The sequence below is a fragment of the Scleropages formosus genome, chromosome 1 (assembly GCF_900964775.1).
Source record: "Scleropages formosus chromosome 1, fSclFor1.1, whole genome shotgun sequence".
Taxonomy (NCBI): domain Eukaryota; kingdom Metazoa; phylum Chordata; class Actinopteri; order Osteoglossiformes; family Osteoglossidae; genus Scleropages; species Scleropages formosus.
In genome coordinates, this window is record NC_041806.1 from 51,107,109 (window position 1) to 51,122,660 (window position 15,552).

The following is a 15,552-nucleotide window of genomic DNA, read 5'->3' on the forward strand; positions in this document are numbered from 1 at the left end:
TTATGACACAAATATCACAATCAAGATTCTGATCCTTACTAATCATTTAACTAATCAAGTTACTGGATAGTAAGTAAAGTTTACTTACATTTAACCTTAAGGAACAACACCAAGTAGCATAGTGGTTAGAGCTGCTGCCTTGTACTCAAAAGACCCAGGTCTGAGTCCCACCTCCTGCTGTCGTACCCTTGATCAAGGTACTTGGCCTGAATTGTTAGAGTAAAAATAAACACCTGTACAAATGAGTAAATCACTTTAAGTAGCTTAACATTATGTGCTGCTTTGGAGAAAACTGTCAGCTAAATGAATGAATAAATACTCAGATTGCTCAGCGTAAACTGCATAAGCTGACATTAAGTTAGTTTGGATGAAAAAAGCACCAAGAGAAGAAAGAAAAAGCATGGTGACAGGGGTGTTTACATTACATAAAACAGGACTTGTTTACAGTACAAATGTTTTGGCAAAGGCTTTACAGAATTGCCGCAATGTATGATTTGCTGCTTGGCAAGAATACAACGCTTATGTTGTACAGGAATGTCAAGTGTTCATGCAAACAAAGGGGGGAGGGGGGAGGAAGGAAAAAAAAAAAAAAAAAAAAAAAAAATCAATAAATTAGGAGTTTAACTCCATAACAGCAGTCTCAGCTTGCCTGTTTTTGTTCATATCTGTCGGGTGGAGCTTGTACTATCAGCAGTACTGCACTTTGTCTAAGATTGTTATGCGATCACCAGTCCACATTCTCTGAAGCCATAACGCAACAATAACACAACCCTGACACTGAAAGTCACCTTGGACAAAGACATCAGCTACGTTAATAAACGTCTTTAAGACTAAAGCAAAACCTCTCGTCTTATGACTGCATACTGCAATGAGACTCCTCTTTGGACTTCAGCTTCCATAAAAAGATGATAAAAATGTATTTTTGTGTTCCTCTTTATTTAAAGCTTGTTGTAGTACATGGTTTCTTCATACGTTCTATACTTTCTGATTAATCCCTGGAACTAAGAGTAGGACTTCTTTAAAAATAATTATGGTATTAATGTAGGTGGCATGGTAGTTGAGGGTAAAGCTGATGCTTCACAGCACAAAAATCAGGGGGGGGGATTGATTTTTTAATGGCAGTTGATAGCCAAATATGCAGCAGTACACCCTGAGATATCCAAAAACAGCTTTCTGTACCATTTCCACAGTTTACATGTAGCACATGCTTCTATTCAAAGTAATATACATCTTGCAGAAAAATACACTGAGTGCATTACATCAACTTAAAGACACTCACTAGATGCAGACATGCGATTCTAAGCACAGTTAATGTGTTACATTCCACCATATGAACCAATGCACATCACAAGTGTAGCTGCATAAAGGTTGACCCATTATACATGTATTTTATCATCATATATTATCATCATTATCTGGCTTCTGCAAATGCTCTGTAGTATTCATTTTCAGACCTTTTGTTCAGATTCCCAGACTTATGATGCTTTGAACAGTGGGATTTTTCACCAGATGTGACAGTTACTATAATGGCTCCCAGTCAGAGGCCAACTGTAAAGCAACTGGGTCTCAGCTGGGGCAGCTGTTTTCCCATCCATATAAACCTGGAGCTTCCACAGCAAAGGGATTAAATGCTTGAATGCAAACAGCATTTTTCTGCTTATTTTTCTTGAAAACAGTTTCCAGCAAATACCTGAAAGGAAAGTGTCTGTGATATTTCAAAACACTGAAAATTAAATTTCAGTGTACCATCTGTGATTAAAATGAGAGAACTGGTCAAAGGTCTGAATACTTTTGCAAGCCACTACATGTATTTAATTACAGTAGTTGACCATGCCAATACACCGCCCAGCCAAATATTGCTCTCACCCAAAAACTGTGTGGTATTACACCACATAAAATTATTACTACGGAATTTCAGATCAGGAGACCATATATGGATTAGTTAAGTGTAATGCTCTGGTCTGAGCAATTCAAAGTTCAGATACCTATACAGTAACTGAATAAATGTCAACAACACAAGCAAAAACCAGCAAGGCGTGGAATTGCTTTAAAAATTAATTTAGGCTCAGCAGAGAGCCGTATCAAAAAGGCACAGGCACTGTCACACAGCGGCACCGAATTACATCTGAAGCACCATCTATATAATAGCTAGGGGCAGTGACTCAGTGATAAGAGAGCTGCTTGTAACCCTCCGGCCACCCAGCTGATTTGCTCAGCTTCACCTGGGCGCAGAACAGGATGGACACAGGTTCTCTGGCGGTGAAGGAACTTTCTGTGTGACTAAATATAAGCCACTCGCTCACTTTCGTTAACCGCTTGTCCGAGTCAGAGTCGCAGTGCTCTGTAGCCTATCCTAGAGGTACAGGGAACAAAGTCAGTTATGGCACACCCTGGACAGGATGCAAGTCCATCTCAATAGCCACACAAAGTAACTCTCATAGGCACTCACCAAGGGCAATTCGGAGACATCAGTTAACCCGAAACAGGGAGAACATGCAAACTGCACATAGACTCGGCTCGATTCGAACCTATGCCCATGTCAAACAGGCCAGGTGCTGTGAAGGTGCAGCTATACCCACTGTGGCACCATACCACAGGACCAAACATAAACAAGTCAATAAAGTCGCAAAAGCAGTGTCATGACTTCCGTATCACCGACTGCAGCGCATAGATGACTAGTGAAAATGTGTTGGCCATATTCATTAATACATATCAATGTGAAGTGAATAATTTAAATTGAAAAAAAAGCATTGAGGGGGAGGCTACAAATTAATGGGGAGGCCAGAACTGAAGTAGTATTTGTTAAAAGAATTACTGACCTGAGGTTCTTGCAGTACTTCTACAAATAAGATACTTTAAACATCTACACTGACAACAGAAACAAGCACCACTATATCAGCATGAGAAGCCTAGAGCCATAAACACTTTCTCCTAAATATAGAATGACTGAAGTTAGTGCATTATGCACAGCAATTCCCTCATTTAGTAGATCTGATTATGTTGTTAAATAATCTATAAAGGAACTCCAATGAAGAATAACAAGACAAAGATAAAACTATGCAAATCAATCTTGTGGAATGGCTCAACATTCAACCAATTTACTTCTGAAGTTTCAATGTTAATTTTTCACAGTAGCATCTACTGGCTGACCTAAGAATCATCTGTATTGTTGTCTAACAACCAAGTAGAGGAGTACACAAGGTGCCACCTATAGATTTATCAAAATAGTCTGACACTGCAACCCACTAGCTGACCAAGGGGGGGGAACATTTATTAGCTGACTGGAAAACTGCACTGAGTACCACAATGTCTCCATTAATGAACACCCCAGGCAAAATCAGTTCATTACCTCTGGGCCCAATAAATCTTTAAATGAAATTTGTCTTATTGTGAAAAATGCCTGGTAGCTTATTTTCTGGGTGGATTACAAGCCACGTGAAGAAAATACTGTACGTATTGTGGTGAGCTAACAGAGGTCATTATACTTGCCGTATAAACAATGGTGACTTGAGTGAACCACTAACTGGAAATATCTAAATCTTTACTTATAAGCTGCTGGAACCATGTTTGTTATGGTATATCCAGCATTTTATACTTTACTTAAAGTCACAGGTGAAAAGCATCACTTAAGTGTTATGTTACTGGTCATAAAGCATGGTATTCTGTTAACTGGAAGAATTCAGAATTCAAAGATTCTAGAGCAGGACAAATTTAAACCTGGGTTCTTCAAATAGGATGTATCAGCGATAACCACTACGCCATCTGTTGCCCCACAATTCACCTGCATAATTCTCCAGCTCTGCTGAAAGTCAACAGTTACAGAGTGTGCAGCGAGGCAGTAAAACCTCCCAGAGGAGTGTATGCAGATTGTGTGTACAGACGTGCGTGGTGTGTGTCTGGGCAACCAGGTAGACACTGTGCTCTGTATATAAAAGGTGTGAATTGTCCTTAGTGCTCTTCCAGCCTTGTCTTGGGATCTACACATCCCAGCCACTACACTGGATTCTTGTGGAAATAAAGAAACATTTTCCCCATTTTATTTATATACACATGATCTGTGTTTGTAAGCCTAGTTGTTAGTTGGCACTAAAACGAACCAAAACCACACAAGAGGGTGGGACCACCTTCCTTCAGCTCTCATCCACTGTTCAGAGCTCACATCTGGTGGTCATTTTTGTCTGTTTCCAATAAGAAGACAAACTTTGCAGGTTAATGGGATGAATCAATCAATCACCGCTGAACTGGAGTTTGTGGGAACAACTTGTTATAGTTTCATTCATTTTAAATTGATATTAATGTAGCCTGATGTTAATGTTACATTTATTCATTTTAGCTGATTTTTTTCTCCAACACAACTTACAGTGATACACTACATTCAATTACTTCCCATTTAAACAGCTAGATAATATTACTGAAGCAATTTAGGGTAAGTACCTTGCTTAAGGGTACTACCTACAGTAGGTGAGATATGAATTCAGCCTTCAGATCCAAACACAAAAGCTTTTAACCACTACATAATGATTTGATCCAGATTGTGTAGATATTAAAGAAACCTGAAAGTGGCCAAAAGCTGAGAAACATTACACTACTGTGCTACTTGGATGAATTAGTTAAGCAGCAACACGGATCAGGAGGTGGCAATGATTATTTTCTCCGTAAAATTTTAGTCTACGGGAAATTTTATTTATTATAGCTTTCTCAGAGATGTTCACAAAACCCAACCTGCAAATAAATTAATGGACATCTGCATTAAAAAGTTTTCACTGATTGTGAATTAGTGGTAAATATGTAACTTTGGATTTACAAGGAGGAAAAAAAAAAAAAACAGTCATTAACAGACCCAGATATGTTCATAAGTGCAGGAACCAACATACGTCAGTAGCCTCAACCTTCTCTCTCCAGGCAAGCAAACAGCTGAGGAAAAGCAAAGACAAACTCCCTCAATCATTCACAGAGCACATAGAGACAACGTAAAACTCCATGCAAATCAAACACAGTTCTTGTTCCTTCAACACATCTCAGAAGAATCCAGATGTGAAGGTTCAATATTAAAATGGACTGTCCCAAGTCCAAAGGGTTAATAAATTAGATCTACCACAGAAGCTCAAAGAGTATTAGGAGAACTGAAACTTTGCTCTTACCCATTTTGAAATGCTTCAAAAAATACTGTACATTCATATTCAAATCGAATGAGAGCATAAACCTGCCAGCCAAGCAGGACACAGTTAAATATGAGAAAAGCTAAGTAAATATCTCCGAATATGAACAGCACTCAACCCGTGTCACTCCAACTCGTGTGCCATTAGACTGTGGCCCACCCCAGGGTTTACTCTCTCTGGTTTCACATCAATCACGAGTTTTTGTTTTCCTTTCTTCTGTTGCCCGCTGGCCACTTCCACACCATAAAGGTCATCTTTTATGACACTGGACTAGCGAGTCCCTTCATTGATACTGTAACAACAGGGCACAGGTGGATTTTTGGGACTTAAAAGGCTAATAGTGTATGCTGGGATGTGCCCATTGAAGTTGGCAGCAGCGGCTTTGGGAGGGGGTCAGCAGTACAGGGTCTACAGGGCGTTGGAGAAAGGCCATCAAAGCTGTTACTAAGGCTGTGAGAAAAGGGAGAGGTGAGCCGTGGGTTCAAGAAAGTGCTACCTGGATGCAGGCTGGGCACTTGTGCATTGCTCGCAGTGTGCAATAAATATTTAACGAAGTTTATAATCACCCTTTGTTAGCTTTTGTTCCTATTTTAGTTATGCTTATTTTAGTATATAATGTGCCATCCAAACATGCTGTGCGCAACGGCTTGACTTCACTTTATTTGTAAAACTATACTGCACTGTATTTATGCTATGCTGCAGGTGTAACTGCACTTAAGGAAACTGTGCTGTTTGAAGAGGAATTTAGACACCCACAAATACCTCACTCACATAGGCAGGAAGTCTGTATTCATAGTAATGTAAAGAATTTGGTTTAGCTACATTAATGCCTCTGGGAGTGAAGGCATTACTTATTACATATGTATAGTGCTTTAAGTCAAATGTACTATACCCAGCATGATTCTTAGCACAATGTACACATACAGAAAAGTGCTTCTACTTCTCCCGCACAGAGCAAGGATTTGTTAATTGTGTGCAAGAAGAATATGAAATAATTAATAATTGTAGGTAGATTAACACTAAGTCATTTTGGAAAAAAGCATCAGCTAAATAAACAAACATAATGAAATTAATATTAAATAAGAAATACAAATGCACATGATTGAACTAATGGACGGGGGGGGGGGGGTGGGTCCAGATTGATCTTTACAAAGTACCACATACAATATGTGACTTAGTTCAATCACTTTAACATGACAGTAATCTTGTTATACTTAACATTTTTTTATCTAAAAGGTGTCAAAAGTGGTATGCTTGCAAATCACTTTACTCAAATTTATTTCTGGAGAATGAGGGTTTCATTTCACCAACGCCCTAAAATACTGATATTAATGTCATATTGAAGATGGCACAGCAACAGCTCCGCAGCTAACCTGAATTTGTAACAATATTTTTCATTACTGAAACTCTGAGGCGAGTGAAACAGCTTAAATGTGAAAGGTAGTGATTTTTGTGCAGTGTTCTGTTCATTCAGCGATGTACCGCAGCAGGGACCACACCCCCCCCGGACCCCCCCTCCGGACCCCCCCCCACCGGGTCACATCCACTCAGAGCCAAACACAAGAGCCTGACTGAAAACTTTACATTCATATTTACTACTGGTGAAGCTGACCCTTCCCTCCAAGGCAACGCACAGTGTTCTTACAGTGTTTTACCCGTTTAACCGCATTCCGGGTTAGTACTCTTCCTTCGGTCTAGGAGGAGGCGGGGCAGTGGGATTCGAACGTGGCTCCTTGTGCAAAGCGGCAACTGCAAGCACTACGGGATCGGATCCCTCCTGCTGTCCATCGGCATCGGGTGAGAAATATGGATTCAAAGTTTGAAAACGGAGGAAATAATCATGTAAGTGGAAAACGCGGGGAGGAGCCGTTTAACCGCAGCCCGACAGATCAGACTGAGATGAGGAAAAAAAAATCTCTCTCGTGACTCAAGTCAAGACCCAACGGATGATGGAAACAAAAAGCTCTTTAACTAACGAGCGTCTAAATAAGGCACAGACTGACAGGATAAAAAGTCGATAGCAGAACTGTCTACACAGTGTCGTCCCCTCCAACACCGCTCGGTAACACTTCATATTATTTTTTACACACTATGGGCCACTCAAGTCACAGCTGCCAACTTCTTGTTCTTCTTCACCTGACACACACACACACAGACTGAGACTAGTACTAGTCTGGACCGGCTCGTTCAACTTACACTTTTTAAAACGTCCTCTCCTTTACTTACTATCTCACATCAAAACGCGGGAGTTGAACTAAGTCTCTCCCACTGCGAGGCGAGCTTCTCAAAGGCGCGTTATTAAATTTTGTAGCTGTGTGAAATAAATCGCTGGAGAATTTCTGCAGCAGAGGTGTCGTTGAGAGCAGCACCGCGCGGCGGCAGTTCCGCCCGGGAAGCAGCGCCGCGCGGCAGCAGTTCCGCCCGGGAAGCAGCGCCCGCGTCCACACGGATGCAGTCGCGGGCGGCGACGCTTTTCGGCAAAGACAACAATGGAAACGCAGCATCCGCTGCGCTGGCCACGTCTGCCGGCCACAGCAATGCAACGACAACCTTTACTAGCGCGCCGTAGCCTTTAAAATGATGATAGTACAACGTTAGGTGCTACACTTTCGCATAGCATACACACTAGCTAGCGATCAGGCGAATTTCAACTTTTACGGGGGGGGGGAACAAGCGGCTAACGCGGAGAACTGTCGAGCGTCGCTTGCAGCTGCTTAGTTAGTGACTAACTAAGTTCACTCACTAGCGACTTGTTGACTGAGAAAACGGAGAACACGACACGAGATTAACGTGTAAAAACAGACGTCAAACTTGTGCCATGCCCATGGGGGTCGAGGCGAACTTAGTTTCCCACCTTTTGAGCCGGCCCTCCGTGTAACCGTCCCCCGCCGAGCCGTCCTCCTCCCCTGCCGCCGGGCTGTTCTCATCGTCCTCCACGGTCACATCTCCGGCCACTGGGGCGCCAACGCTTTCCAGTCCCCGCTCCATAACACTAGCACCATCTTCGAGCGTCTCGGAGCCCAGCGCGGCGGCGGCGTGCGCTCCCCTGCTGCTGGCCGAGCTGCCGGAGGTTCCCGTGAGCGCTTTCAGCAGCAACAGGAGCACAAGAGAAAGGCTCGCGTTTCCCAGCAGAAGCCCCTTTTCCATTTGTGAGAATAGGACATTAGTGAAGAGGAGTGTTGTGGCGAGCAACGCCGGGTGTGAAAACGACTTTCTCAACACTTGCAGCCAGGCGTTACAGTGGAAAAGGTGTTTTATTTTGTCACTCACAGCCGCTGCACTCGCGTTTCACAAAGAAAGTACAAAAACTGACGTACACACAGACCATCGCAAGCGTCCCGCTCTACTATTGTGGTGTATTTTTCTGTCAAACCCTCTTGGTAACACTCAGCCCAGCCCCATCCGCTCTAACATTGGCCAGGCGACGTTTCGCTTTCGCCGAAACGGAACGAAGCACATTACGATTGCGAAGGAGTCGTGTCAATCTCATTTAGTCGCAGCATAATCAAATCCGGTTCAATGGTCAGAAGAGGAAGCTAAACATTGGCGCTAATTGGCTCACGACCTCGGAGGCGGACTTGACAACAGGGCCGGATCCAATGAACGCGGGAGGCGGCGCCCGAGCTCGCCGGACAGCTATTGGTTGGTCTTACCTGCACCGCACCAATCTGGAGACGGAGCGGCAAACGACAACGTGCCAGGCGTGTGCAGAACGCGGCAGAGTTCTCGTGGATGGCGACAACTACGTCATTCCACGGCAGCGCGCGGACGATTGGAGGGTTTGTGCGAACCGCGAAAGAGGGACGGCGACCTTCTATAGGCGGCGGTGGCCGCCGATTAACGCGCCGTGCACGGATTGGTCAGCCGGCCGCTCCGTTTTGTAGTTACTACGCAGGGGACGTGATATTCCGCCTCCGGGGCCGTCTCCTCCGATTGGCCAGGAGCGCGACGTGGTGGAAACGATATACGTGGCCGATTCGGAGCGAGGAGGGGCCGTTGCGAGGGCGCGTGACGGGCCGCGGCGATGACGTCACCGCCTCGGCGTGCACGTGTTTGTCCTGCGAAGTTTCGCCCTGCGCGTGTGCGGCGTCTTTCCCGCTGCAGATTTTCTTCGAAAATTCAAGGGTGGGATTGATGTAAATTGTTCTTTTCGTTACCTACACCCGGAGACCGTGCCTCACCTCTACCGGCACAGTTGTTACACCAAGAAGAAACTATGTAGAGATGCTTCTAAATGTATTATTGATGCACTAACTAAGGATTGATGAATATGTAGTTTGTATTCCTATTTAGATAGAAGTACAGAGAAACAGACATATCATTATTTTATTAATCATTTTAGCCAAATATCATATGCACACAGGTCAAAATTTGCTAATAAAAAAACCTATATTTTCTGTCTTTCTTAAAAAATTTAAGCAGTATAAGGACTATTGAGGAGTGTAATAATAAGAAGCCATTAAGACTACATCGTAGTATTTTTAAGGTTTTGATGTAATGTCTTTGTTATTGGAGTGTTTTGTCATTTTTTGTGTATTTATTTTTATTATTACTTTACTTACCCCTGGCTGGGTTTCATGATTGTTCTGGATTAATGTTCTTGTATTGTGAGTGTTTGAATTTTTTAATTAAAAAAAAATCTTTTCCACTGCAAATAATAACAAGACCTGCAAAGACAGACACGTTTATTCGTATTAGCTTCCTTCCTTTTCAATATTCTTAGTTTTGTTTCCTCTTACCTTGTCCTTTCATTTCGTGCTGCTTGGGCTGCACAGTGGCGCAGCGGGTAGCGCGATGTGGCTGGAGTGCGCACGGTTCCCCGGCGCCCCTCAGGTGTCCTCTTCCACTCCAAACACACGTGTTTCGGGTAAAACCGGCCACTGAATGGTTTAAGATGATGCAGATTTGGACGAGGTGTGGAATCCTGTTCCCTGAATGTTTACTTTCAGTTAAAGTAAAACTGAGTTTTAATTTTTGTCTTTATTAAAGTGAGAAAATTGGAATGATTACACCTATTTTTCCGAAGTGGATGTCGCGCTTCTTGCGGATTTCGCCACACGGTGGCGCTGCTGCTGAGGTTTTGAAACCCATTAAGCGCACAGCGTCCCCGGCCTGCGCTCGTCTAAACTCATCTAAACTTAGTTTAATTTAATATTTGGCAGTTTGTACAAAGTCTCCGGGAACTGATCCTTCACAGTTTTGTTTCCCCCAAGGAAACGCAACAGTCTATCTGTCACTAAATTAATGACAGTTTCATACAGCATATTTGTAGGCAATCCTCTTGTGTTCATCTTTTTGCCAAACACAGGTACCCCTTGGTATTTCATGATACTATCAGGACTAATTTTACACTTATTTTTGGGTCCCTTTTGGTATTTTTGTGAATCCATATGATACTACACTGTCCCAGGTTCCAGAAGTAAATCCACTTATTGCCCCACACTGTTCTCCACCCCCTGTAAGAGCAACGAAACCTCTGAATTTCACCTTTTGTGTAGGTCTTAAGTGGAAAAACTAATGTTTTTCTTAAACAGGATACAAACACTTCTGTCTTAACTGCTTGAAGTTTGTGTTCTTTGTTCAGAAAAAGTTTTTGCTTTAGTGTGAAGAACTACTCCTTACGCAGCTACTCCTGAAATATAACGTAAATGTTTATGTGTATCTCAAAGTACAAATAAAATTACTAGGAAGGTGATCAGGAATCGTCGATATTCCGATAAAGTTTTATGCAGCTACTCGTGTGATGAACGTTGGTTCATGTGGTGGAAAGAAACAAACTAACTGCACTTAAGAATCACACGTCTGCATCTAAGTGTCCCTTTCTGCTCATGTAAGGAACACATTGCATTTTCTATGAGATGTTCGTCGTTTTGGAGAAAAGTGTCTGATAAATGAATGCATTACAAGGAAACGACAAATGGAAAGTCACCTGGTCGAACATCTGGCAGGATGACACCCAAACAAGTCAGTTTCCTGGTCCAAGCTGTATATGACCCCTTACGGAGTCCAGCTAACCTTCACGTCTGGGGGAAGAACGAATCGCCCTCCTGTCCCCTTTGCACCGGGAGAAGATCCCTGGAACACCTTCTGAGCAGTTGCCTGAAAGCTCTTGGAGTAGGTCGTCACCGTTGGCGTCATGGCCAGGTGCTAAAGGCACTCGTGGAACATGTTGCCACAGCCATAAGTGCCACCGAGCATCACCACCCGGCACGGAATACCATCTCCTTTGTCAAGGCTGGCCATACGGCCCACCCACAACCTAGAGGGAGGACAGGCCTCGTAATCACAGCTACCGACTGGCAGCTGAGAGTGGACTTAGGCAAGCAGCTGAGGTTTCCAGAAAACATCGTAATCACCTGTCTCCGCCCGGGCGTGATCATCTCTTCTGAGCCTACGAAGCTATCGGTCATGTTGGAGCTCACGGTGCCCTGGGAAGAGCGACCGGAGGAAGCCAACGAGCGGAAACGTGCAAAGTACCAGGAGCTTGTGGAACAACGTCGGAGGCGAGGCTGGCGGACGCACACTGCGCGCCCATCGAGGTGGGCTGTCGGGGATTCGAGGGGCGCTCATCGCGCAAAGCCCTAACGCTGCTGGGCATCACAGGGGAGGCGAAGAGCAAGGCCATCAGATCAGCAACCGAAGCCGCAGAGGGATCCACTCGGTGGCTCTGGATAAAGAGAGCGGATCCGTGGTCAGTCGCTGCTGTGATGCAAGTTGGCGCTAGGTCGCCTGGGCGAGGGTGTCTGATGTTGAAAGACCCGAAACACCCGATGACCCCAGGTCACATCGGTGACGATGTGTCCCGGCGCATCCGCAGGACGTATCGTATAAATAAGAGAGAAAACTCTGAGTTTGGTTGGTGAGACGGTCAGTTCGGTGGCGGAAAGCAGTTTTCCCACTGGCTTTTCACGGGCTCTGGATGTAATAGAATATTTTTCCATGAAGATTCATACCAGTGCGTGTCATGACAAAGAAATGAAATGATCCAACATGGTGAAAACAATCAGACTGTGAAAAAGTGCAGTATTATAATAGCAATAACAATAATAACGGCTGTACATTTTTAAAACAAAGTACAAATGATAAGATATACATTTATTTGATTCGTCTTAGATATTACAGTCAACAATTACCCATTTAGCTGTGTGACAAAATATTGTGTAGACATTAAGAAATGGATTGATTTGTATTATATAAAATTCGTACTTTACATTCATGATTTCAGGAAAATAAAATTACAATCATTAAAAAACTGCACAGGACATGACTACTTGGGGAGCAGGTTGTGGGTTCATGGTCAGCTGAGTTAAGCGCACAACACAAAGAGAATACAACAAAATTACATGAAAAACCTCAAACGACACATATTGAAGTCACCCCCCCACACACACACACACACACACACACACACACGGAAGAAGTGCAAACACAGCACATATCACTGAAGGGACCTCCTTCCTTCTTGCCTCTTTAGGAACAACTGGCTACATTCTCAGTATAAAACTCTAATAATGGAAAAATACTTGAGAAACTCCGGAGACGCACATTTCGGATTTTTTTTTAGTTTTTTCTTTTTTCTTCCAGGGCCCTTATCGCCACGTCGAGGATGACGTTTAATGCCGGCAGGCCTCGTTCTGCGCTTTTCCAGCACGGAAGCCACCGCAAAACAAGCCTTTCTCGCTCTCTGCAAATATTACATCTTCAATGAGTCCAAAATTAAGCGACAAGTGCGCCTTTTGCCGTCATTCCACCTCCACAAGTGGTCGAATCCTCGTTTGCACTTCACGGTTCTCTTACCCTACATATCCTGTTAATACTGCGGTAAAGGGAACCTGACCGCACTGACAATACGGCGGTGACCCTCCCACCCGCAGAGATTTCCCTCGGTTACATTATTATGGTTTTTAACACTAGCAGTGTTATTTACAGTACAATGTCAGTACTGTGGTATAACCCTACTGTCGCTCTTCATTCCTTCAGAGCCACGATCCGGAGCAGCGGTCAGTGTTTCTACGGCCCGAATTCCGGGAAAAGGAACAGACATACGAGTACATTTCGTACAAATATTGCTCTGTCGCACCGAAACGCTATTTATTAACAGTGTGATACGAAACGAGTCAAAATCACCGACTTCATGTTTGACACCGATATTGTTATAAATAGTTGACATGATTTGCAAACAGTGCAGCGACTGCTGAAGGATACGGAAATATTTGAATCAATAAGTGCCGAAAATGAGAGCACGATTACTATGTTCTAAATAGTAGGATACTGATATTGATTTTCTGCATGGAATACGTAGAATCTACAGCGCTGCTGCGTTTCGTCACCTCGTTGTGCGGCACGAGCGTACTCTATGTCTTTGCACGGGACCTGAAATCACGGGAATTTACTGTGTTGGGGTGGGCGGAAGACGCGGACAAGACCCTTCTGTCAGAGCAAAGGGGGAAAGGAGCTGCACAGGAACCGTTTGGTTTTATTGTCAATCCATATTTTGCCGAATAATGGGGATGCGGTGGTACGGTGGCGCAGCGGGTTTGACCGGGTCCTGCTCTCCGGTGGGTCTGGGGTTCGAGTCCCGCTTGGGGTGCCTTGCGATGGACCGGCGTCCCGTCCTGGGTGTGTCCCCTCCTGTGTTGCCGGATTAGGCTGCGACTCCGTACGGGACGAGCGGTTTCAGACTGTGCGTGCGTATTTTGCCGAATAACTGAAACACGGACAATATGTCATACACCGGTGTAAACATCCTTTTTTTTTAATTCGTGTTCTGCAGAGTTATTCTCGGAGCGTCTCGCAGATGGTCTACATCGTGGATCTTTCTGGCAATTTCTCGCGGATCGACCGCCACGTTTACGGCCCGACTTCGACACACACCGAACGCGCAGACGTTGACGACGACCCCGACGTCCCCGACGTGCCGGAGGAAGCGACAGGCTGCAGGTTGTGGCCGCCGGTATGTTTTTGTGCGTACGTGGAAATGAACCGTTAACATGCGGTAAAGACATTTTCCAGTAAAAAAAAAAAAAGTGGAGGAACAACAGTAAGAGAATATTCAGCTGTATGATAAAGTGCAACAGTGTGGATCTTGTGAGGGCGGATTAACCAGTGTGGAGACTGACTGTACTGCACTATACTGCATTATACTGTACTGTACTTTACTGCATTATACTGTACTGTATTATACTGCATTACACTGTACTACACTGTACTCTACTCCATTGTACTGCACTATACTGCAGTGTACTGTACTGTGCCGTGCTATACTGTACTGCACTATATTGCACTGCACTATGCTGTACTGTACCGCGCTATACTGTACTGCACTATACTGTACCGCGCTATACTGTACTGCACTATACTTCAGTGTACTGTACTGTGCTGCGTGCCACGTTGCCACGGATTTGCGGAATGTGCGGAGCAGTCAAGGTAAAGGCCTCGTCCCTGAACGCCAGCAGCAGGACCTTTTCATTCCTTCCGTTGCGGCACCTCATGTTTCGAGCCCTATTCTGCAGCGGGGCGGCGAGCGATGCTTGTTCAACTGCGCGACAAAGATGTGCGGCTGAATTTTGCGTAAAAGTCAGGAGAAGCAGTCCAGATCCTGGAAGGTGGGAGAAGAAAAATTGGAGGTGGAGGAAACTTCCTTTCTCATCCGACGGGGGCGAAGAAGCTGCGGCTGCAAAAAAATGTGCCGCAAGATGCGCACAGGGTCCGAGGGAACGTTCACCGGAACGGAAAAGGTGCCCCAGCCAAGGGATCCTCAGGTGCCGAAGGACAGGTAGGACTTCTCAATCGAGCCTCGGAGTTCAGGAGCCGATTCTTGGGTCACACGGGTAACCGGGTCGTTCCCAGAGCGATCAAGCAATCTTCGAAAGGATACACCGCCTCCTATTTCGTCCGAGGATCAACACAACCCTGCTTCGCTCTACAGCTACTAATCGTTCCACACAATTAGAGATTAATTTTGTGAGTATTAAGCTTTGGCAAGAAACTCAACAAACAGTAGCGCAACGCGATTAAAAGAAGAGAAAGAAACGAGTGCTCAGGATGGGACGCTTTTCGCCACGCGAGTCCCCTGGCAGGTTGCCGGGGCTGTTCTTGTGTGTGTGTGTGTGTGTGTGTGTGTGTGTGTGTGTGTGTGTGTGTGTCCGTCTGCACGCTATTTGCCGACTAATCTCTGTGTCCTCCTCGTGTTTCAGCACATCTGCACTTCTCTTCTTTCAAAATTTCCGTCCTTCTTCACATGCGCTGGGCATCCAGAATGTCAAGGTATTTGGCCTCAATGATCCTGGGTAGCAAGTTGTTTCTGGAAATGTGGAGAGGAGTTACTGGAGGTGTGTAGAGACAGGTGTGCAGAGACAGATATGCAGAGACAGGTGTGCAGAGACAGGTGTGT

At 44.6% G+C, this 15,552-nt stretch overlaps 2 protein-coding genes across 8 annotated transcripts in view; both read right to left on the bottom strand.

The window, feature by feature from the left end:
• eif2ak3 (eukaryotic translation initiation factor 2-alpha kinase 3) overlaps window positions 1-8,637 on the bottom strand; it is a 33,132-nt gene extending 24,495 nt beyond the window's left edge. For all 3 annotated transcript variants that reach the window (XR_001965032.1, XM_018730422.1, XM_018730421.1), the window contains exon 1: window positions 8,014-8,637. Coding sequence is in view for 2 of the 3 variants with exons in the window: in XM_018730422.1 (XP_018585938.1) it covers window positions 8,014-8,306 (293 nt within the window). In the remaining variant the exon portion in view is untranslated. The remainder of the gene's footprint in view (window positions 1-8,013) is intronic.
• Window positions 8,638-15,255: 6,618 nt separating this feature from the next.
• Window positions 15,256-15,552, bottom strand: part of slc4a11 (solute carrier family 4 member 11) — a 44,870-nt gene continuing 44,573 nt past the window's right edge. For all 5 annotated transcript variants that reach the window (XM_018730321.2, XM_018730317.2, XM_018730319.2 and 2 more), the window contains one exon: window positions 15,256-15,462. In XM_018730321.2, the coding sequence (XP_018585837.1) occupies window positions 15,396-15,462 (67 nt within the window). In that variant the 3' untranslated portion in view covers window positions 15,256-15,395. The remainder of the gene's footprint in view (window positions 15,463-15,552) is intronic.